General features: G+C 39.1%; 1 protein-coding gene across 1 annotated transcript in view; it reads left to right on the plus strand.

Annotated features, from left to right (window-relative positions):
• The window catches only part of LOC123744873 (protein-associating with the carboxyl-terminal domain of ezrin), a 29861-nt gene extending 6853 nt beyond the window's left edge, over positions 1–23008 (plus strand). The window contains exons 4-11 of the mRNA XM_045725077.2: positions 100–191; positions 3050–3219; positions 4668–4854; positions 7787–7926; positions 9279–9448; positions 9899–10048; positions 10507–10639; positions 10768–23008. Of these exons, the coding sequence (XP_045581033.1) occupies positions 100–191; positions 3050–3219; positions 4668–4854; positions 7787–7926; positions 9279–9448; positions 9899–10048; positions 10507–10639; positions 10768–11828 (2103 nt within the window). The 3' untranslated portion in view covers positions 11829–23008. The remainder of the gene's footprint in view (positions 1–99; positions 192–3049; positions 3220–4667; positions 4855–7786; positions 7927–9278; positions 9449–9898; positions 10049–10506; positions 10640–10767) is intronic.
• The last annotated feature ends 2895 nt before the right edge of the window (positions 23009–25903 follow it).

Genomic DNA, 25903 nt, shown 5'->3' on the forward strand with positions numbered 1-25903 from the left:
TCTTGCCACATACTATAATGTGATTAGACTTTTTCATTCACATTAGACCTGAATGTTTTGTCAATTCTCATTTAAGTGTTATGTCTTCCATTTTTTTAGGCAGGTGTAAGCCACAACAATGTAAGCACAGCCAGTATTTTTGTCACCCCTGATGGAGCATGGAAACTTTGGGGCCTCGAGTACTCGTGCAGGTATGGTGACTTATAAGACATTTTGTAGATTTAAGTTAAAGAATGAGAATTTTGTGTTAATATGCTCAGTTTAATAGTTGGTCTCAGATGTCGGTAGAATTTGTTCCCGATGGAAACAATGGGTATAAATTGGATAAGTTTAGATTTAAGAAAGACCCGCAGGGGGGGGGGACCTAATGTGGATGGACATTTCTCCTAATTGATATTTTTCTTCTGGCAATACCACTTGGAGGTCTCCCTATTTGGAATCTTGGCAAAAAGGGTTTTCTTATTACAGTGTATTTGCATTTTTCTTTTTCTTTTTTCAGTTAATCATTTGTTTGTGATAAAAATACCAGCCTTTTTTTCCTCTTAGTCACTCTTTCATTTTAAGCTTTCGCTCGTCTTGAGCACTTGAAGAGTGTTTTCTTCTATATAGTTGTACTGGAATCATCCTCCTTTCTATCCCAAATGCTGTCTCTCACATCCCATCCAAGTGATATACAGTATAGTTGTAATCGCTTAGTGCTCTCCCCTTATAATTTTATTCCTTTTTTTTAACATGGCTTATCTTTTTTATATATCTTCATTTGTACTTTTGTGTAAATGTGCTTGTGAAGGGTAATCCTCATTCTCCCTGTACAGTGGAACCTCAGTTCAACGAACCTTGATTCGGCGAATCTCCAGATGGAACACGCACACACTTTCCAAACTGAATTTACTCACCCGATTACATGAACAAGAGTTCGCTGAAGCGAGAGATGTGCAGATTTGCCTAGGATGTTGGGACAGAGTTCAAAGACGGGTGGAAAAGTTTCCTATCGTAGGTTAAAATTTAAGATTCCCATAGTGAAATCCACGCCCGTAGAATATGGGATATATAAAGGTATGAATGACAAGTCTCTTAATAGGGCTGCAATCACCATTTTCATGATTTTCATAGATGGATGTAAGATTAGAAGAAAGAACTGGAGGCCTTGGGAAAGCCATTGAGCATATTTAAAACAAAATACTATTGCTCTAATTTATATCCAGTTGCAGATTTTCATTCAGGAAAACCTCTGCAACTAGTCTCTTTCTTTTGAAAATGAGATTTCAAGGCTAGGGTATGGGAAATATGCTAGATGTGGATAAATTTCTTTTTACAGATATGTTTTCTTGGCAGCAGTCCTTCATGACACAGGTTAAAATTTAAATTTTACTCTGTGAAATCAGCCCATAGAGGTTGGAAAATATTAAGGTATGAATGGTAACTTGATGTGATTCCAATCATGCTTTTGATGATTTTTGTAGATGGATGTAACATCAAAAGAAAGAGTTGGGGGCCTTGGGAAAGCCATTGAGCATATTTAAAACCAAATTTTATAGTTCTTTTCATTTTGAGATGTCTCGGGGTTTTGTTCACAAATATGGGTCTCCTAGGCGCATCTTTGGTTACAATGTATCCCTCGCTGCAACGAACTGGGATTGGTCCCATGTAGTTCATTAAATCGAGGTTGAGCTGTGCTCTTGTATCTCTGTGCAAGCAGATGGCACGTAGAAACGTAGACACGGTAGACATACTACCGAGTCTTGTATCAAGATGACTGCTGGTGCTTGTAACTGCTGGATCTTCATAGTCTCTGTGGCACTTTGCCTTCGGGCACCACTGAACAGCACAGTTGAGTGTTTCTCTGAGCTGCTTGCTTGTTTCTCCTCCATGTAAATACATGAACCTAACATAAGAGCTCACAAATATGGCTTGAGTTATGGCTTGGCTTAATTATGGCTTAATATGGCTTGGAAAAGCATCTTTCTATGTCATATGGGGGACTCTGAAGCAGTCGAATAAGTTTCTAACCTCCTATATCTTGTGCTCCGAGTTTATTCCTAGTATCAGGTAGAGTACTGTAATATGGGAGCTGGATTAGGTTCGTACCCCTATTGGTGGGCTAAGTTCTGCCTCCTGGTCTCAATTGGTTGGGGATGACAAGGCAGTTCACTTGATAGGGCAGTTTGGTGGTTATTGTAATAGCAAGAGAATTTACCTGAATTTACCCGAGGGCCACTAACACTAGTGGCCTCGATGAGGACAGGACGCCGCCGGCTTGTCAAAGGTACCCCCCCTCCATTAACCCTAATGATTTTTCCAGTTGGATTTTAGAATGTAAGAGTTTTGGCATCTGGGAGGGGCTTCAATTTTGTATTAATTGGCCTCGTTACTATTGTTCTGTGCCGGATTGATTACCTTTACTAGTGACTCCTTCAGCACATTATGACCCTCCAGAGATTTAAAAAAATTCTTCAATGCTGTCAACTTGCCTGATAAGAACCCACTTTATCCTTAGAAATGGTATATCTTGTGTGATAGGCCTAACCATTTGGGCAGGACGGTAGAGCGAGTCGCGCATCATTCCTAGTCCCTGTGGCAGTCCCTGGTACAGTGGTAAAGCGCTTGCCCAGCACTTCGTGAGCACTTTGGCCTGGGTTTGTATCCTGGTCGGGAAGGATTGACTGGACGGCAATCTTTAACTGTAGCCTCTGTTCACCCAGCAGTGAATGGGTACCTGGTTGTTAAGATTTGGTGGGTCGTATTCCAGGGAAAATTAGGATTAAGAACCTGCCCAAAATGCTATGAGTGCTAGTGGCTTTACAAGAATGTAAGAACTTGTATTAAAAAAAAAAATAATGTAGGTCAGGTTACAATCTTTGACTGTCCGAGTGGTTGGGCACCAATCCTTTCCTTCATCCTATTCCTTCCAAGTGCCATATAGTCGCAATGGCTTGGAACTTTCTCCTAATAAGTTCCTTCCCTTCTTATGTGATTAAAGAAACAAATGATACGTTTCAAAAAGAATCTTTTCATGTTTACTCAAAGGTCCATTTTTTTTTTTCCCCAGTTTTGGAGAGCTGACGCGTGATCATATTGAACACATAAGCAGCTACTGCCATGAGAAATCTATCCCACCTGATGATAAGACTCGAATCTCTCCAGCTTATCAACATGCTAGAGACTCTTATGCCTTCGCTCGACTCGTTGAGGACATCTTAACTCCTGAAACTGTGTCGGGTAAGTGCCGATGTGCTGCTGTCGTACAGAAATGGTCGTTCTTCATTATTTGTTCACCTAGAACTTGTGTGTTAGTATAGAACCTATTAAAAAGAGAGGGTCAGATAATTTTGAGTATAATTTTAAAGGAAAAACTCTAACTTTTAATTGATAGTTTTTTTAATAAGTAGCTTAGGGTCTGTATTTTGGAACATTTAAATTAGATACCAATGTAACCATTTTTTTCAGACAGTAATAACTGCATTGTGTTAAATAGTTGGCTGATGTTAGTGATCAACCACTCAAGGAAAACTAAATTCCATTTCCTTAAGTGTGGCATAAAAAATCAAACTTTTCAAACATATTAGTTTTACATGTGAAAATATGGAACGTGCTTTATAAATATCATTATTATTATTACTGTGTTTCATACTGTCATGGGGGGGACAGGCATCATTTGGAGAAAAATAGAGAAAGAAGGAACATTGTATAAGTTAAAAGGACCTGGATCAAAAATTTCCAATTTGGGTTCCACGGAACACTTTGATTCTGTGAGCCCATGCTCAGAGTTCTGTGAGAATTTGCAAGAGTTTGCAAGATGTGTGTGTGTAGATTGGTCAAACTTGCACATAATAATAGCTAGGAACTGTCCATCTTATTTATTTTTAGCTTTGTAAAAGATATCTTTGATGGTATTTTAATATTCATCTCTTGTAATTAAGTATTAGGTGACCTAACTTTGGATTATATTCCTAAGAATCTGACGGTAGATTACTGTATAGTTGAAAACCTGAAAATGGATTGTAGTCATGAACACTTGACAGTGAACTGTAGTCATTGAGGACCTGACACTGAATTGTAATCATGGAGAATTGGCACTGGATTATAATGCAACACGGTTAAAGATATTACAATTGAAGATGGTTATACGATAATATACATAAAATATACTTGTTTACATTTGCACAAGCTGGGGTTAGCAAGTAATTATTATAAGAATGCACCAAGCTATGAAGACTTGTGCACCTAGTTCCTGTGGGAAGTGGAATATAGCCTGAGAGAGTGAAGGTAATGCCTCATTTTATAGGCGAGTGTTATGTAGTGTATTTGTGTAGATTCTGGTGGCCCAACGCAATATTTTACAGGAAGCACATACACACAGTTGGTATAAACAACAAATCCACAAGGGCCGTGACGAGGATTCGAACCTGCGTCCCGGAGCATCTCGGACACTGCCTTAATCAACTGAGCTACAACAGGGTTAAAAAGAGTTTCAACTTTTTTTTTTTTTTTTTTTTTTAACCCTGTTGTAGCTCAGTCGATCCTCGTCACGGCCCTTGTGGATTTGTTCATTTGATGCATCACGTTAGTGTGATCTGTGTGTAACAGTTGGTATATTTCGAGTACAATTTGTCCTTTAAGTGTGTGGGTTCTGTAAAAGTAATATAATGATGCTTTGACATTGCCAGAAGTAGCAGGAGCTGGGGATTTTCTGTCACTTGTGCAGAAGAGCGGTCTCAACAAAGATTGGATGCAAAGACCCCGCTTGGCTTTGATTGCTGCCCATCACATCTTCAGCCATGAGTTTTTGAAATTACACGATGATCTGAATAACGTCCTACTGTTAAGTGACCAGGAGAGAGAGGAGTTTCTCAAGTAAGTTTTTGTAGAAGTACTAGTTTCCACTCTTAATATTAAGAGTTAATATTAATTAATAATATTAATTACATTAATAATTAATATTAATTAAAACACACTTAATATTAATTAATAAGAGCATTTTTTCAGATCTATAGTTTATTTGAATAAAATATTTTACTTTATTTCTTAATTTGTTTGAATGAAATACTTGACTGTGTATCTTAATTTCATGTTTCTAGTTTGAAGTTTGGTCAACTATTTTAGTGTCTGAATGCTTTTGAAAACTATTTGCTATGATAAACATCTGGAAAATCCTTTTATAGGCATTTACTGTATCATTTTATGAACAGATGTTTACAAAATGTAAACATTTGCTGTTGAATGAGTTAACGCATTTTGTGTTTTTTTTTTTTCATGGAAAACATCAGTGAAAATTTCACTCCTTACATTGCCCAAGAATTGTAACTGCATTAGGAACTATTTTTGAATAGTTTTGGTAAGATTAGATAAAGTTTTATTTTGGATTTATACTATATAATAGTATTAGTAATTTAGTAATATTAAGTTTAATTAGTTATAATAATTAAATAATTCATTGTGTTGGGAGACAGGCAGCCAGATTGTATTCATATATGTTAGGTTTATATCGTGGGTTCCCCGTCCCCTCAAAAGTCGAATTACTGACCCCGCCCAGGATGCAACCCCACAACACGTTGACTAACTTCCGAGTTCCTACTTACTGCTAGGTGAACAGACGCATTAGGTCTGTCTTCACTCGCTTACCCCTTCAGAGCAGGAGAGATTGCTGAAATAGAGGGAATACAGAGAACATATACGGCACGCATAGACGCAATAAAGCACCTAAATTATTGGGATCGTCTCAAAGCCCTCCAAATGTACTCACTAGAAAGAAGACGAGAGAGATATCAAATAATATACACCTGGAAGATACTGGAGGGCCAAGTACCATATCTACACAGTAAAATAACAACGTACTGGAGTGAACGATATGGAAGAAAATGCAGAATAGAACCAGTGAAGAGCAGAGGTTTCCATAGGCACAATCAGAGAACACTGTATAAACGTCAGAGGTCCGCGGTTGTTCAACGTCTTCCCAGCAAGCATAAGAAATATTGCCGGAACAACCGTGGACATTTTCAAGAGGAAACTAGATTTATTCCTCCAAGGAGTGCCGGACCAACCGGGCTGTGGTGGGTATGTGGGCCTGCGGGCCGCTCCAAGCAACAGCCTAGTGGACCAAACTCTCACAAGTCAAGCCTGGCCTCGGGCCGGGCTTGGGGAGTAGAAGAACTCCCAGAACCCCATCAACCAGGTATCAACCAGGTGATAGGAAATGCGTCCAGCCATTTCTGTCCCGCCTGGGATTAAATACAAGGTTAAAGATCATCAGTGTACCAAGGAATGGTTATAAAAAGTCATAATTTAAAACTCCAAATACTGTACATGAAATCGGCCTGAATTCTGCTCGGAAATAACGCTCAAGAGTCATATTTCCGATAAGCATCGTACAGTATTTTGAAAACTGCAGGGGTATTTGGGCAAACTCTGACCAATCACCATTTTCACTAATTTGCATAATTTCAGTATAAAAAGTCGTAATTTAAAACTTCAAATTCGTGCAAAAATACACTTTTTAGCTCTTCTTAGAATCATTCGGTCACCCAGAAAAGTATACAAATGAAGCCTAATTATTTATCTGTGATAGAGTATAAATGATTGTATCAAGGACAAAATATATAATTTTGAATGCAAGTTGTATAAATAGCTTGCATTGATGCCCTTTCCGGACAAGACCCTCCCCATTTTCATTGTGCACCTTTTACATAATTTATACCAATAAGTATATGGCAGGTGAAATTTTGGCACTTTATGAATAGCAGGAGATATCTGAGAGAGTGAATTTAGCTGGTCAGAGTGAGACAGACAAAATTCTAAGTTGCCTTTATTGGCTGAGCCACACACTTGAGCTCACTGCTTGCAAAGGTTGTCATTGGAGATTGCAGTACAGTTTTGACATTCTGTCCTGAACCTTATTAGCAACATCGGATTCAAAGGAGGTAATCCTATTAGCAAACAGCCAATCACTGTGGATAGTCAAGAAGTTGAAAGGAGAGCAGAAAAAGCCCAGTTAGATCTGATTAGCTGATTTATTGAGCAAAATGTATATGGTTTAATTATATACGTTTAATTGTATTCCTGTACCGTATATGTCAAAGTATATTTTCGCCAGAAAATAATTTATTTTGGCAGCTGATTGGGCCTAGGTTTTTTTTTTTGTGTGTGTGTGTGTGTGTGTGTGTAGATATAGTAGTACAAGAGTTCTTACATTCTTATACAGCCACTAGTACGCATAGTGTTTTCGGGTAAGTCCTTAATTTCATGTTCCCTGGAATACGACCCACAATCGTTTAACAACTAGGTACCCATTTTACTGTTGGGTGAACAGAGGTGAACTTAGGCTACAGTTAAGGATTGATGCCCAGTAAATCCTCCCTGGCTAGGGTACGAACCCGGGGCAAAGCGCTCACGAAACGCCAGGCAAGTGTCTTGCCACTACACCACAGGGACTGCAGTTTAAGGTGGGGACTGCAGTAGATACCGGAAGGTGCTGCCATGACAAATTATTATTATTATTATATAAATTTCTAGCATACAAGATAATTTGCAAGGATTCTTGGTGGTAAAAAATTATTGAAAGTGATTTTCAAGTGGTTTTGTATAGAAAATGTATGATTTTGTGCTTGTAAATAAATATATTTCAGTTGGTGGTGGGCAACAAACTTCCTGCCAGCAAATACAGGAATTAGCAGCCATATAATTGTAAAATATTAAGGCTAATGCCTGTAAATATGAACTTTAGATTTTAAGATTGGCCTGGAATATGTAACAAGCCATATTCCTTAGTTATTTTTCATCCTTCTTCTAGGACTGTTGCAGACAGCTTATGTCGGTATCCTGAAGAATTAGTATCGGGCACTTTAGCTAAAGCTCTGCTAAGTCGTCCACTGTTGTTGCATCCATTAGCAGCTACCCATCTCATGCCCAGAGTTCTCATTCCGAAGAATGGTTAGTACAGTATATATTGTGTGTGTTGTGCGTTTTGTATTATTTTGGAACTTCATTTGCAAAATGGGTGAATATAATTTTATTTGTTAAGCTCTTTAGGGAATGTGATTGATTTGATTATATAATTTTTTCTGGTGTAGTATTTAGGGCTTCAGTGGGGTAGTTTTAATTTTTTTAATTTTAATCACTATTCTACAATAATCTTAGAGGTGGCAGCAGAATAACAGCCACTTAAAATAAGATTGTTACTACACTCTTATAGTATACAGATCTGGTCACAATCTGTATGCTATGGCATTACACAGATTTGGAGTTCTGCTAGTAAGAAATTTTATATTTAATTTTTAAATGTGCAGGCATAACTTACTTTACTCAAGTGACTAAAGCTTTTATTTTAAATAAAGAGGAAAAACTGAAAATAAGATTTTTGATTGTCAGATGGAAGTAACGGAAAATTGCAGGTGAAATGTGTTAAGGCACGTTTCTTCTGCGGGGATAAGTGTGGGGGGCCATCGGTGGCACGGCAGCCTGCTACCACCTCTTGCTTACCACATACGGCTAACACTTTTCTTTCTTTTCATTCTTTACATATAATCAACCTCATTTACACTATTTTCTCTTTAATAGAGTATGAAAAAATACCCAAAACTTAATTTTAACTTCAGTCTTGCAAATATATGCTATCTCAATTTTAATAAAGTGAGATTGGAAAATTGTAAATAACACAGCTTACTTTTATATGCGACCTCTGTCGTATATGACTGAGATCATATATCCTCTAGTGTTAAGGAGTGTGTTTTGGTGGTGTCAGCTGTTAATCTGCTTAAATGTAGAAAAAAAGATTGCTTAGTCACTCAACTTTGATGCATTATAATATGACACTCCCGTGATGCACTGGCAAAAAATGATTTTTCTTGTACTGTATTGTTAAAATGCAGTCTCTGATCATTGGAAACTAAAACAAAATATTGTATGTGACATACTTTAGCTATGGTGGAGCTGAGTGGGTGAGAAATTATGGGCGCAGAGTGAGTAGACACCCAGACAAGCTCGTCCCCTCCACCCTGTGGGGCAGCAGTTGTCGCAAATACAATTTTTCACAGTTATTTCAATATCTTTCATTCATTTCTTCTTTGTTTTTTGCTATAATATTCAAGTGTCATTTGTTGAATTTGTATAGTTAAATATGTGGAACATCACGGCACTAAAAAATATGGGGCTCATATATGGTGACATATAAGTGCGAAATGGAAATTAGTTATACATTGCATACTTTTCCTATGATGATGCAGTTGTAAAATTATTGAAGATGTTTTCTGTATACAACATACACTTACTACAGTATTATGCAGGTAATGGGGCAGAGAATGGGTTGTTCAGTGATGCGGTATTCCAGCGGGACATAGTACCACAGCTGATCCGCCTCTTCGGTGTACACGATGCAACTGTTCGAAGCATCCTGCTGATGTACCTGCCTCACTATGTTTTGTTAATTCCAAAGGATGTTCTTGCCAGGGATGTGGTGAGTTGTACAAGAGGTTAATACCTCATTAATTTTGTAAGTTTTTCAAGGACTATCTTAATTTTCCAAATCTCCTAAATGTTCTCTGTCCCTGTTGCAGTTTTTTTTCATCATTTTTCTGATTTTTGCCTTTACCTTGATATGAAAATATTTCTTGCCTATAGAAAATATTAAGGAGATTACTAGCAGGAGCATTGCAATAAAGTTAGACTGCTCTGGACTCCCAGTTAGTAAGAGGCTAATTGGTTTAACAGTCTGTGCTATGCAGATGCCATGTCATTAAATTGTCATGGGCACGCTTAACCTTGTAGTCTTTAGGTTTCTAGCTTACTGCACTGTGGGAAAAAAGCTGTACTGAAATGAGATTAACTAAGAAAATGACATTCATTTGGTTAACATTAAAAAACAATTTGGAGGGCATTGTAATGTAACTTTGTGCCATAAACACAGCTGCCAGAATTGTTGCTTGGTATTCGTGACTCGAGTGACAGTCTGGTGATGGCAACACTGCATGCCCTTGCTGAACTTGTGCCTATTCTTGGGGCCAACACAGTCATTGGAGAAAATCGACAGAATCTCTTCACAACTGCAAAGCCAAAGGTTAGTATCTGAATTTTGAGCTGATTTAACATTTGATGTCTCTGGAATCATTACACTGAGGTTCAAAGACCCTTCCGAACTACAATAAATAATACTTTCTACCTTTTACTATGAAACACGTCATACATCCTCATCCTGTGGAACAAGTAAATATAGAAATTGCTGTATGTGGGTGTAAGAGAGGGCATTATGAAACTTGAGTTCTGGGAGCAAAAATCAGTAAATTTTACCATTTACCATTCTTGCTTGACTCTTATAAACAGTCATTTATTAGCTTTTTTTATTGTCTTACCTTTAATGAGTAATTTTGAGTAAAAGCATTTATGAGTAAAAGTTCATTTTATTAGAAAACAAATATACAAAATATGCACTGTACATGATCAAAGGAATGTAGAACCCAATTTGTTAAAATCTGAGATGCCACAATTTTAAATGTAAAAATACAAATATTTTTGCAGGCAGCAGCAAGCTTACCATCGAGTAAAAGTGTGTCATCTCCTCAAATAATTTCGACAGAAGCTAGGAGTAGCAGCAGCAGCAGCCAAGTTAATAAAACTTGCCTCGCTTCACCCATTTCATCTCATTCTGATGGCAAGTTACTAGTATTGATATAAATTATTTCATTCATGTATTTTATCTTAAGCTTCTTAGATGTTTTTATTTAAGTACTTTTGATAGCTACATATTATGCAAATTAATTTGCTGATATTTTTTAACAGAGCCTCCCCTCCCACCACCACGGTCCATATCTTTGCCGCCAGAACCAGTTGGTACTGAAGTCAAATCAGATGCTAACTCTTTGGACAACCTCTCTATTGACAGCATAGTTCTGACACAGATTCCAGAGAGAAGTTCACCAGATGGAGGTGAAGACAGTGGTAACCTTGCCAGCATGGCCATGGGACCTCCAGGACCAGCAAGTAGCGATGCAGATGCTTGGTCATCTGACTGGGAGGAGATGCAGGATGCTCTAGTGGAGGACTTCTCTAGTGTCTTGCTTTCTATCAATCAAGATAAAGATGAATTGATGAAAAGGAACAGAATGGATTTAGTGACTGAGGGGAGTACAACATCTGTTCTGGATTTTACAAATGCAAATAAGGTGGAAATGAATTCACACTTGGAAAGTGCATCTTCGGTAAGTGATATTAAGAAGACCATTAATGTAGGCACATGCTCAGCTCCTGGGAAACCAAGCTCAGGAATGAAACTCGACAGTTTAAAGAATAAAGAAATCTCACATAATGTACAACCAAAGAGAACTCAAAATCTTGGGGAGGAATTTGATGTGTTAGCTATTAAAGTTAATAAAAAGCATGATGCTGAATTAGACTTTTTTGCAGATCTTGCACCTAAGTTTGACACAAAGAAATTTGACCTGGAGACCTTGTTAATAGAAGCTAACTGCAAGGTGAAGGGAATTCAAAAAGTTCGTCTGCCATCTGTTTCCGAGACATTAGCGGGGCTAGATACAAGTGTGGCTGGTGATGGTTGGGTGGAAGAAGGTGAATGGGGAGAGCAGATTAATTTATTTGATGCATCTCCATTAAGCACGAACAGTAATTCACCATGCAAGACTTCTCATGCACACCCAGAAATGAAGTCCTTGCTAATGTCTGCAAATGATCATTCGTTATTGAATAGTAATAATACTACAAACCCAGAGATTTCACTGCCTTCCTCAGTAATCTTGCCAATGTCTCGGTCAAGTAATAATGGTCAGGCAAGTACTAGTCAAGTGAAGGATACTTGGGATGATGGCTGGGGTGATGATTTTTAAACTGGTATTTAAAGAAATATATGTATATAAAGTATATAATGAATGTATATATATGAAACCCTTAAAACTTAGTTGATTTTATTAAAAATATATTATTTTAATATTGATTGTATATGCAGATACTGCACTACCAGTAATGGAGGCAAGTGCGAAAGCTTTTTCTAGTATTTAGTTCTCGAACATGTTTTACCTCCAAGTCTCAAAGTGGCTTTTGGTGCGTTACACCACACTGTACCTTGATGATGTTTATTTTAACGTTCTGTAATATTTTCTTTTTCTGTCCTATGCAATTTACCATATTCTTTGAAAAGTATTTCAGCAATAATTAAATTTTTTAATTCGCTTAGTAATGAAAACGATTATCAATTGTCTTAAAGTTGACTTTTAAATCATATCGGTATGTATAATTTAAACTATGTACCAGGCATAACTATTGTGGCTCAGAATTTCAAGATAGAAACAGGTACAGTAGATGTTTCGTCTTTCTCGTATCACAAAAATAGTTGACACCATACACCAACCCATCCTCCTGTTTAGATAGTACTTTTGTAACTATGTTGACCAGCGTACATACACACAGAAATCACAATTGTGTGATGCTTCAAATGAACAATCATTTGATTGAGCCTTAATCGACTGAGTCGTAGCTCAGTCTATTAAGGCAGTGTCTGGGATGCTCTCGGACGCAGGTTCGAATCCTCGTCACAGCCCTCGTGGATTTGTTCAGCGTACATATATTGACGTAATGGACACTTCGTAGAATTTGCTACTATTCACTTTATAAGAATCTAAAAGAAATAGAGCTAAAATCTGAGCTTAAGTACCTAAGCCAATAAGTATTGGGCTTCAGATAGTGTGTATTAGGCCTAGGATGGTTAGGTTATATTAGGATTTATTAGTAACATAAATACCAAACCTTTCCCCGGTTAATCCAAATTCAATTGTACCAAATTCTACTTTCCAGCTGTTCATTTAATCTATATATGTACCATGGTCCATATTGTTACCATAAATACTACCTAAACAGGAGGATGGGCTGCAATATGCATGGGAAAAGATTAGTTCTTTACATTTCGTCCTTACCTATTTCCAACGTGATGGTGTTATGTTTCGAGGCTTAATTTATAACTTAAGGTAATATGACACTTTCACTGCAGTACGTAGCTATATTCAAATGTTGAAAGTGTTCAACATTTGAACACAAATACCCACATTGTGATATGCGAGTTTTGCCAAATGCATAGAAAAAGATAGCTTAAATTGTGTCAAGAGAATTCAGAGTGTGACGGTCAGCCAAGAAAGATCAAGCCCAAGTGCAGTGAAAAGCTCTGTACCCCAGGGCACAGTCCTTGCACCACTGTTATTTCTCTCTTATCTCGGACGTAGACAAAAATACTAGTCACTGGTTCGTCATCCTTTGCAGATGATACAAAAATCGGCATGAAAATTGCCACTGTAGAAGACACTGAAAAACTACAGGCAGATATAAATAAAGTCGTTGATTGAGCAACTAAAAATGACATGTTTAACGGTGATAAGTTCCAGGTACAGTGGAACCTTTCACCAAAGTGTGGTGGAAACGAGGAGCTTAAATGAAACGTAGGGTACAGGATACAATCAGACCTACTCATAGAAGGAAAGCAACATGTAAAAGACCTGGGAAATTTTGATGTCTGATGACCTGACATTTAGTGAACATAGTGGCACCCAGGAAAATGATAGATGGATTATGAGAACTTACAAATCCAGGAACCCCACAGCAGAACTAACACTATTTAAATCACTGGTGCTGTTCCATCTTGAGTATTGCTCAGTACTCGCTTTCCCTTTCAGAGCAGAAGAGATCTCTGAATTAGAGGGAATACAGAGAGCATGTATGGCACACATTGGAACTATAACACATCTGAATTATTGGGACTGTCTCAAAACTCTCAAAATGTACTCTTTGGAAAGGAGATGAGAAAGGTATCTAATACTGGATTTACGTGGAAGATACTTGAAGGCCAGATTCCAAATTTGCATAGTAGAATAACGACATACTGGAAAGATATGGAAGGAAATGCAGAATAGAACCAGTGAGAAGTAGAGGTGCCATAGGCACAATCGGAGAGCACTGTCTTAACATCAGGGGTCCACGGCTGTTCAACACCCTACCAGCAAGCATTAGAAATATTGCTGGAATGAAGGTGGATGTATTCAAGAGGCACTTGGACAGGTTCTTGCAAGAAGTGCCAGACAAACCAGTCTGTAGTTGATATGTGGGCCTGCATGCTGCTCCAAGCAACAGCCTGTTGGACCAAGATATCACAAGTCGAGCTTGGCTTCAGGCCGGGCTTGGGGAGTAGAAGAACTCCCGGAACCCTCTCCAGGCATGCTCCAGGTAAATTTCCAGAGAAGTTCATTTGAACATTTGTCCTTCAAAATAGGAATTTGGGCATGTTAGCCACAGCTGTTTAGCGGTGATAGAGGAAAACAATGCCCAGTGTGTTAGACCTAACTACGTATTTAAGACCTGGTCTCCATTATGAGTGCTGTTATAATTAATAGTAAATATGAAAAGATAATTTTTTATTAATAAATGCAAACAAATTAAAACCAATTAATAATAGGAATTTTTTTTTTTTTATAAATTATATTAAATTTCTTGGTGAGTATGATTATCTCTTGTATTTATGATAATACATTGGGAAAATTAAAACCCTTTCATAAAGTCACTGTGGTCTCCATGGCGCAGTGGTAAAGCACTCGCCCGGCACTTCGCAAGTGCTTTGGCCTGGCTTCGTATCCTTTCTGGGGAGGATTGACTGGGTGCCAATCCTTAACTGTAGCCTCTGTTCATCCAGCAGTAAATGGGTACCTGGTTGTTAAACGATTCCGCGGGTCGTATTCCTGTGAAAACTAGGGTTAAATTAAGGACCTGCCCAAAACGCTGTGCGCGCTAGTGGCTTTACAAGAATTTAATAACTTGTATACAGTACATATATAAAAAATGGAAAAAACCCAATATAATATGGAGATTTGAAAAGTGTGTATACCAGTGTATAGTATATATTTAAGCACGTCTCCAAAATCCAGATAATATCCACATGGACCCAATTCAGACTTTTGAAATCAAGATTTCTGGATTTGTTTTAAATACAGTATGCTCAATGGCTTTCCAAAGGCATAAACTATTTTTCAAAAACATGATCAGAGCCTTATTAAAGGCATTAGTATTAATGTCCTTATTCCCCCCCCCCCCCCCCCCCCCTTCACTTTATGGGTAAATTTAATTGAGCAAAGTATCAATTTAATCCCATCATGTGCTGAACTGCCACCATGAGATCCTATCCGTTAAGAAATTTCTCCATTGCCAGATTTTCTTGGGATCCAGCCACTTAAAGCTTAATTTTTAAAAACTAGGACCATGACACTAAATGAACCCGACCCATCGACTTTGTGACACAAGATTTTCTCTGAAATATCTTGGAAACTTGTTGTAATCAATAATTAAGGAAATGAGGTTTCATACCCATTTTCAGGATAATAATTCTGGCTCTGCCACTGACCAGGACTCTCGTCTCTACTCTATAATGAAAAAAAAAATATATATATATATATATATAAACTAATACATTTATAAAAAATTATGATCTGCAGGAAATTGTTGCCTAATGATCCAGATTATACAGGGAATTGGAACTTTTTTTTTTTTTTTTTTTTTTTGTCTAAAGTGGGCCTACTTGGTCTATTGTTTAGAGGGTTATGTTTCAGGGAGGTGCTACTGTGTATAATAATTCGTACATATGTATGTATGTACGTACATACATACATACATATGTAAGGAGGAAGGAAGCAGGAATATATATATATATATAAGGTAGGGATGAAGCAGAAAGCATACATATGCATACTTACTGCTTCCTCCCTACCCTCATTCCCATAGCAGTCCCTCGCAGCTGCCTATTCCCCACCCCTCCAGTCGCGTCTAGACAGGATTAATTTGGTACGGGCTCTTCCTACCAACTAGTAACCCGGGAGGCTGAGTTTCTCGGGTGACTAACGTTACACTATATTGTATACTGTGACTGGTTGTGACTGTGAATTTATAACTGGTTGTGATGGAATGCCTATGGTCAGGGATTGCTGTATAGTCAATCCTCCCTGGCCAGGATATGAACATTGACCAAATAGCTTGAGAAACACAAGTGTGCTACCACTGCACCACGGGGACTAAGATTGGTTGTGATTGTGCCTGTGACTGGTTGTGACTGTGAATGCCTGACTTGTTGTGACTGTTTTTGACTACCTGCTACATAAGAGGCAGTGAAATCTGCGAAGGGAAAAATGTAATCATGTGTAAATCGTCATTAAGGAAACATGCCCCTCATCCTCCCCAGACATTATCTTTTTTCTTCCCCGTACCCTGAAACCACTGACCCTAACACTGGGGTCGGTGCTGTGCCTCGAGCCACTGCTTTACAGGATTACCGTATTGTGTTATGGCCTAATGTCTGTCTATGTAGTATTCGGCAAAATCTCCAGTTATCCGAATTGCTTTTTGGATATGACGAATTTTGCCAAAAATTTATCCGCCATCGATAATCCCCAAATAACCCTAATACAGTACTCAGATCAGCGGGGTTCTGATAAGTGAGCTCATACAAAATAAATATATATATAGTTTATGTAATATACATTACATACATATACACACACAAATAAATTGGTTGGAAAGGCTGGGTCCAAGAGCTAATGGCTCGATTCTGCAGACACAAATAGTAAATACAGATGGGGGCCTCGGGGCTAAGTGGATAGCAGTTAGGAGTTGTAGTCCTAATAGCCTGGGCTCGATTCCTGGCAGCAGCGGAAACAATTGGGCAGCCTCTCTTTCACCCTGATGCACCTGTTCACTTAGCAGTAAATAGGTACCTGGGAGTTAGGCAGCTGCTACAGGTTGCTTCCTAAGGGTGTTGTAAAAGAGAGACCCTTTTGTGTGTGTGTGTGTGTGTATTCACCTAGTTGTGCTTACGGGGGTTGAGCTATGCTCTTTCGGCCCGTCAATCAACTGTTACTAACTACAATTTTTTTTTCTCCACACCACACACACCCCAGTAAGCAGCAGTGACAGCTTACTCCCAGGTACCTATTTACTGCTAGGTAACAGGGGCATCAGGGTGAAAGAAACTCTGCCCATTGTTTCTCGCCAGCGCCTGGAATCGAACCCGGGACCACAGGAACACGCGTCCAGCGTGCTCTCCACTCAGCCACCGGCCCCATGTGAGGGTGAGTGTGTGTGTGTGTGTGTGTGTACTCACCTATTTGTACTCAAATATTTGTGCTTGCTGGGGTTGAGCTTTGGCTCTTTGGTCCCGCCTCTCAACTGTCAATCAACGGGTGTACAGATTCCTGAGCCTACTGGGCTCTATCATATCTACATTTAAAACTGTGTATGGAGTCAGCCTCCACCACATCACTGCCTAATGCATTCCACCTGTTAACTACTCTGACACTGAAAAGTTCTTTTCTAACGTCCCTGTGGCTCATTTGGGTGCTCAGTTTCCACCTGTGCCCCCTTGTTTGCATACCATCAGTGTTGAATACTTTCTCCTTGTCTACCCTGTCAATTCCCCTGAGGATTTTGTAGGTAGTGATCATGTCTCCCCTTACTCTTCTGTCTTCCAGTGTCGTAAGGTGCATTTCCCGTACCCTTTTCTCATAACTCAAGCCTCTTAGTTCTGGGACTAGTCTAGTGGCATACCTCTGAACTTTTTCCAGCTTCGTCTTGTGCTTGACAAGGTACAGGCTCCATGCTGGGGCCGCATACTCCAGGATTGGCCTTACATATGTAGTATACCAGATTCTGAATGATTCCTTACACAGGTTCCTGAAGGCTGTACTCACCTAGTTGTGCTTGCGGGGGTTGAGCTCTGGCTCTTTGGTCCCACCTCTCAACCGTCAATCAACAGGTGTACAGATTCCTGAGCCTATTGGGCTCTATCATATCTACACTTGAAACTGTGTATGGAGTCAGCCTCCACCACCTCACTTCCTAATGCATTCCATTTGTCAACCACTCAGAGTGTGTGTGTGTGTGTGTGTGAGTGAGAGAGAGAAAAAAAAATATATATGTAATAGATATAATAGAGGAAAATAAATGGGTTAGAAGGACTGGTCCAAGAACTAATTGCTCGATTCTGCAGGCACAAATAGTAAATACACGCAAACACTCACCATATTATATAAACTGTATATTACATACAGTAAATATAGTACAACAAATATCCACAATGTTTTTCATCTTTTTCATTATATATGGCAAAATGCACATTTAGTCTTAGAAATACAGTACTTTATAACAAAAGTAGAGAAATTAAACCTCCCATCCCCTCCCCCCAAATCCTCCTCCCTACTGAACAAAAAAAAACTGCGTAATACTGTTCATTTGTCGTTAAGTAAGACAAGTCATTTGTTTTTAACTGATATATTAAAATTTTGTTGTTCCTTAGATCATCACCAATAACCTGCTATTGCAATACTTGGACAATGTTTTCTAATAGAAAATTCAAACTTAAAACATCAAAAGAGCAGGTCATTTCTTATTCAAGAAGCAATAAAAAAAATTGTAGCTACAGTACTGTACATACAAATGCAAGGAAAGTAGGGGGCCAAATTGAAGTGCTGTTGAGAAATGACTAATGGTGTGCAACACTGGTGAAATATCCCCCAGAATCCAAATTCTGCTTTATCTTTTAAAGATATTGGGGAAACTTATGAATGAAGACCACACTAGAAGGAGAAGGGACGACGACAAATTGACTTGAGAATGGTCCAGGGCGGGCCGAAACGTCGTCGTCCCTTCTCCTTCTAGTGTGTGGTCTGGTCAACATTGTTCAGCCACGTTATTGTGACTCATCGCCTGCTTATGAATGAACAGTTAATGTTAATACCTCTGCTACATTCCTATTCAAAGTTGTTTCAAACGGCGGATTACTCTAAACTGATTGTTAAGTTTGTCTTGTCATATATTCAATTTTGTTTTTGAGTATAAAAGGAAAGGTTGTATTTATCAAGTTAGGCAATTCTCAAAATTGTATTGTATGTTGGACAAAGGTAAATTATTTTCATGTGGTTTTGATAAATACTTTCTTTTCATGTAGTTAATAGTTTTCTGAAGTAGTGGTATAGTACTATACTGTACTTAGAAAAATAATATGTCAACATATTTGCAGATTACTCTAATAGATCTTTGCACAAAGAGTTGGTTATGTGTGGAAGAATTATGTTCCATGCCGAAACTAGATTTAAATGTGTCACTATAGTTTGTTTATATTTAAATGCACTTTTATCTTAGCTGGTTTTTATATGTCTATGCACTTCAAGAGCTGTTGTTTATATTTCTATGCACTTATATAAAAGCTGTGTAGGTCAGTGTTTATGATGTAATATTAAGAATTTTCACCTTGTAAATTTCTTCAATATACTGTAATGGTATTGGTTAGATTACTGAAGAGTGTCAGTTTGAAGTGGTGTAACATTTTGTTTAAAAAAATTTGTGTGATTTGCTATGTTAATAACTTTCTCCTTGAGTACTGAACTGTACATTAAAGGAGCTTAAGCGCAAAAATCAATGTTGACCATACCCTAGGTTTCCGTGTAGTGTTTAAATAGTTGGTTGACATCTTGTGTTCTTTGATATGGAAGTGATCATCCTTTTCTGTGGTCAGTGTTACAGCATGTGTCTTACACTATTTGTAGAGATGTTAGTAACAATTGCTGAGCATGATAGGAGTTCGTTCATGTTTGTCTTTGGTGTTTTAGTACTAGTCATAATTTTATTGAATGTAAGAGATCTGAATTAGTCTTCAGATGTTTTGTCTGCTGTATCCTTAGGATTTGATGACGATGAGGTTATCAGTGGCCGACTTTAAATATTTAGGGAACTTCTACATTGGTCTTTTTGTTAGTTGGCATTTATAGGCACATCATTTTTCTGCTTATTTGGCAACCTTTAGGCTTTTGAAGGGAATATGTGTTAGAGGAGCTGACCACTCATTGTGGTGCTCATAAAGTGCTAATCTAGCTAATTTAATGTTAGTTTTTTGTTGAGGATCTTGTAGCAGAGGAGCCTGCAGGTTAAGACTTGAAATGTTGTGTGGCTACAACATGGGCTAATTACATGGCTGTTTCTAAAAGTAGACAAAGATGGATTTTTGTTTACATAGAGAAATTAAACAATAACATTACCAAACATGTGCAATGACATGTGTTAACGGACATGTTAGAAAACTTGGGCTGGACAGAAGAGTGACAGTCTCGCGTCATGCAGGTCGGCGTTCAATCCCCGACCGTCCAAGTGGTTGGGCACCATTCCTTCCCCCAACTCCCATCCCCTCCCAAATCCTTATCCTGACCCCTTCCATGTGCTATATAATCGTAATAGCTTGACGCTTTCCCTTGATAGTTCCCTTCCCTTGACATGCCAATAGAGGTAATTTGTCAAATTATAAATAAAGGTTAGTTGAGTTTTGCTCTATATAATTTTTTTTTTTTTTAAGGAGAGAAATCGCATAGATTAAAAGTTGACAGTACAGTATCTAGAAAACTGAACAATATGGAGGTGTATTGTTGACTAACATTTAGATGGAGTGAAATGAATTCAATTCAGAATTATATTAATAATTGACTGTGTATCTAAAATTAGGTTAGTGCATAAAATACAGATGTTGTAAGTCATACGTTTTCACATGACAGAAGTAATATTAAATATGGGTTTTCCAGAGTTAGGGACAGGAAGCCCCTTTAGGCTTATCGAGTTCCCCCCAAGGCTACTAAGACTGACCTCCAAGATGCATCCCACAACAGTTGCCTAACTATCCTGGTATCTATTTACTTCTAGGTGAACAGTGGCATCAGGTAAAAGGAAACGCTTCCTAAATGTCCATCCGGCTGCGGGAGTCAAACCTGGAACCGTTCAGTTGGGATTCAACTATGAGCATACAATAAATTATTCCATCACATTAACGTTTAACAAAAAGTTAGTGCACTTATAATATTTATGCACAATACAGTTTGATAAAATTTACACATTAATGTATATTAAACTAAATTAAAGTCACAAACCCACTTACAAAACTAATGACATTACAGGAGCCTGTCAATCATGACTTAACCGTCATCTTCATGGATATAGGATGAGCAAGGAGTGTTTACAAGATTATCATGAACAGTAAGGTTGTGATATTTAATGTAGGTTTTGCACAGCACATCCCCACTGGATTAAGCAGGAGGTGCCTAGGGTGAGCAGGTGCTTACCAGTGAAAGGAGTAGGTACTTAGGGTAGACAGGTGCAGATGTTAATGATAGTGGTAAGGGAAAGGAACTATTAGGAGAAAGTGCCAAGCCATTACTACTATATAGCCCTTAGAAAGGGGGTCAGGATAAGAATTTGGGTTGGGGGCGGGGGGAGGGAAGGAATTGTGCCCAACCACTGGGACGGTCGGGGATTGAATGCCGACCTGCACAAAGCGAGACAGTTGCTCGATTGCTTAGCCCAAGTGGTTGGGCCCCATGTCTGGCCCCACTTGTGGCACACACGTGTAAGTGTGTGCTTTGGGAAAGAATTAATTTATTAAACTGAGGCTATACTTTCAGTATTAGTTACTTTAATTTGTATTTTTGGTTCCTGAATACAGTATATTAATTTAATTCAATTTAAGAAATATTGTAAGATATAAATCAGTGTGATTTTTTCTTGAAATTCAAAACTTGCCAGGGAAGAATTGCTGAAAAGGCTTGAACAGTGCCAGGTTAATTATTTGTTAAATTTAGGTTGCATTTCAGAGACCTCCAAAATTCAATTTCCTTTTCAGTGTTAACTTGTCAAAACAGCTACAGTACCCGAACATTTTTACTAAATAAGCCTACTACTTTTCACTCTCCCACACAGTATATAATACTGGAATCTGAAATAAGTGCTGAATGCTTTGTAGGTGCCATGATGTAAAAAAAAAATGTACGAGGGATTTACTGTTATTTAACACATTATTAGATGTGAAATATTAAGTAGATTTATCATAAAAGACAGAAGAGAGGAGAGGAGAGATTGAGCTGTTTTTGAGAGTATATCTTGGTATATACTAACTACAATACAGTTTCAAAAGTTTGCAGAGCATTTCTATTGTGCTAGAGTACTATAATATGATGTATTGTGCAACAATACTGTGACTTTACTCTTTCCACCATAACAATAAGTGGGGAAATGTCTTGCGCTAGGTTACTCTTATTGGCTTCACATGATTTATGTTGTGGGCACTTAATGAAGCAGATATGTGCACCTTACTTCCAGAGCTGCTTTGTTGTTTGAGATTCAGCTACTCGGAACAAAAATTCCAAGTAGCACGAGCTATGGAGAGCCCGTAGTGGACTTACCCGGCACAGTCGCGGAGCTACTTTGTTCTGCTAACAGTTGTGCACCTTTTTGTAGAATGTCCTGCTTTCAGGATCATAAATTTTGCTTCCCCAGTGCTCATTCGAGTCAGATGTCCTCTTGATAAAATCTTTGATGAATCTGATTCGTTTGACATTGCTTGGCATCTCTCTCTCTCTTCTTTCGTGTTGGCACCCGGATTAATTTTAAGAACTTTTGAATATTTTGCGGCATATGGTACTATATAGTCTTCTGGGTTTGGTGTTTTCTTTTGATAATTAAGTCCTTGATTACTAAAGTACTGAACTGTATTATGAAATGTAAATTTAAAGTCTGGACATCACAAACTCTGCTTTTATTTTCTGTCACCGAAATTGTGAATTGTAATTCAAATTTTTTTTTTTTTTTTAATGTATACATTCAATTTGTTAGAGGTTGGCTTAGGTCTCGGTTCTTTAGCATTGATCTGAATTTCTAAATACTGTACAGATCAATTAATTATTTTTCTGACTGTGTGCATCAGCTAGATTAATATTCTAGTGGGCTGGAGTTAGTTCCCTCAGTCCCACATTGCCACAAAATGTCAAAATCAAAATAGTACAAACATTTTTTCCATTTTTATTAGTTAACTTGCTGCTGCTTTATTTATGCTCGCATAAAATAAAGTAAAAAAAAAAGTCTGTGATTGTGACATTTGTTACTATGTTATTATTGTGTTGCTCTCTCAACATTATTATTCTTAATAATTTGTAATAAAAGTTTGTTTCAAACAGGAGTTGATGATTTGGCACCTACACTATTTGTATTGAGGCAGAGATGGAAGTTAAGTGGTTCAGAAATGTTAAGCAAACAAGGTGTGGATAAGATCACTCAAAATGCAGCTGGAAAAAAAATCCTCAGGAACAATGGTGGGGGGAGATCTTCAACAAGCTGCCAGCTTCCTGTCCCCACCACTGGAGATGGTGGCCCTCAGGTAAATTCAGGAAAGTAGGTATATTGCTGATATAGCACAAATGCAGATGAAAGTATACTATAATTATACATAACAATTTGCCCGTAAGTAACAATTTGCCCGTAAGTGCTCTATCTACAATTAAAGTTTTATTCATCATTGAGTTTCTTTTCATTGTTGTGAGCACATTGTGCTTTTTACTAGTAGGCATGCATCAGTCTCAGGAGACTATGGAGTTGTGCTCTGGTTGTCGTTCTGGAGTGGCCTCTCCAGGGCGCAAAGCCAGGGTAGATTGATACGGGGGAGAAGCTGTTACCCATGCAGCAGGTCTCCCCTCTCCATGGCGCCGAAAGTCTCCAATGGAAAGGCAAACGCCAATACGACTGGTTCCAGCACCATCGCCGGAACTCTCAGAACGAGGTTGAAGGCAACATCGAACTGCCCCAGGGGCTCTAGCTCCAGAGTTTACCTCGAAGTTGGTAAAAGAAGGCACAGGGACTCCAAACCCGGAGTTTTGGAGACTCCAGCAAGGGCAAGAACGACCCCAGCCTCCTGAAGCAGAGCTTAGGCCACACGAGCCCCAGGCAGTGGACGTCCGGTCCCGCACCTATCCTGTAGAGTCTTGGTTCTAACAGTGTTCCTGGAAGTGGAATAGGTAGAAGACAAGATGGCAGGTGGGCTGCAGGCTTTCATGCTCCCCATGCAGGCTCCTACAGTCGCCTTGCGGCTGATTGGACAGCGCTCTGGGATTGTAGTCCTAAAGGCCCAGGTTCGATTCCCGGCAGAGGCAGAAAGAAATGGATAGGGTTTCTTTCACTCTGGTGCCTCTGTTCACCTAGCAGTAAATAGGAATCTGTGAGTTAGAAAGCTGCTACAAGCTGCTTCCTGGGGATGTGTGTGTGTGTGTGTGTGTGCATGCATGCATGCTTAAGAGAAATATATGTAGTAGACATGATAGAGGAAAAATAGATTGATTAGAGAGGCAGGATCCAAGAGCTAAAAAGCTCGATTCTGCAGACAAGTAGTAAATATTTGCATGGCTGCAAGAGTCCACTCCACTCCCCCCCCCCCCCCCCCCCCCCACACACACACACGAAACTCTGAAAACACTCACTCACTCACTCACCTGAACAAGCTGGAGGAATGGTCTAGAAAATAGCTGCTGAAGTTCAACTAGTAATGAAATTAGACGAAGGGAGCAGGAGGCCAAACACAAGGTACTAATCTGGCAGGTGAAATCCTTCAAACATCAAGTAGAGAGAAAAATCTAAGGGTTGATATCACATTGAATGTCTCAGAAGCCCACATCAAAAGGATATCATCAGCGGTGTATGCTAGATTGGCCAACATAAGAACTGCCTTTATAAACTTCTGTAAGGAATCATTCAGAACCTTGTACATCACATGTCAGACCAATCGTGGAGTATGCAACTCCAGCCATAAGTCCATATATAGCTAAAAAGAAACCATCTAGGTGGTTGGGCACCATTCCTTCCCCTTGTCCCATCCCAAATCTTTATCCTGACCCCTTCCCAGTGCTATAAAGTTGTAATGGCTTGGTGCTTTCCCCTGACAATTAACTAGCTAAACAGAAGACAAAGTTTAAGTAGATTCAGAGGTATACCACCACTAGTCCCAGAGCTGAGAGGTATGAGTAACGAGAAAAGCTACGGGAATAAAACCTCACGTTCCTGGAAGACAAAAAGGATTAGGGGAGACATGATCACCACCTTCAAAATTCTTAGAAGAATTGAAAGGGTGGACAAAGACAAACCTATTTAGCATGGGTGGAACACGAACAAAGGGACACAGGTGAAAACTTCATACTTAGATGGTCCACAGAGACACTAGAAAGATTTTTTTCAGTGTCCGGGTAGTTAACAAAATGGAATGCATTTGACAGGTATGTGTTGTTGTTGTTGTTGTTATAGTTTCAGCTACTCGGAACAAGTTCCAAGTAGCACGGGCTATGGTGAGCCCGTAGTGGACTTACCTGGCACAGGAGTGGTGCTGTGTGAGTGTGTGCAGGTATGTGGTGGAGATAAATTCCATGCAGTTTTAAATGTAGATATGATAGAGCCCAATAGGCTCAGGAACCTATATCCCAGTTGAGAGGCGGGACAAAAGAGCCGAAGCTCAACCCCGGCAAGCACAGCTAGGCGAGTACTGCAAGTCAGTCATGCCAGTGCTAATCTTATCGGAACTTTTAAAATACTGAAAATTTAGGATATTGATCCAGGTCACTTCTTTAAAGGTTAACTCCTGAGTACCTACTTACCGCTAGGTGAACGGAAATGTGCCAAACCATTTCTCTCCCTCTCGGGATGTAGCAGCAGCAGCAGCAGCAGCAGGAATCGATGAGCCCAACAACGGCAGGAGTCTGTGAACCCAGCAGCAGCAAGTGAGCTACGAACCCACGAGCGGAAAGAGGAAAGTGACTGGAGAACCAGTGCACCCAGGAAAGTAAATGAACCCTCTGTAGACATCATCCTAGAGTACAGAAACGGATGATCCATGGAACCAGTGAACCCCAACACCGCTCGGGCCAGTGAACTCGGCGACAACAGGAGGCAACAGGAGCCAGGCACTAAGCTGGTGAGTGAATCCCTCGGGGCGAGTGCCATCACGTGTTACCAACAGGTGGTCGCGGCCCCGTAGTGGGTCACGTCTCCTTTCTTGGAGTCCAACCAGCGACGATGGACTCGGGGCGGCTGC

The sequence above is a fragment of the Procambarus clarkii genome, chromosome 70 (assembly GCF_040958095.1).
Source record: "Procambarus clarkii isolate CNS0578487 chromosome 70, FALCON_Pclarkii_2.0, whole genome shotgun sequence".
Taxonomy (NCBI): Eukaryota; Metazoa; Arthropoda; class Malacostraca; order Decapoda; family Cambaridae; genus Procambarus; species Procambarus clarkii.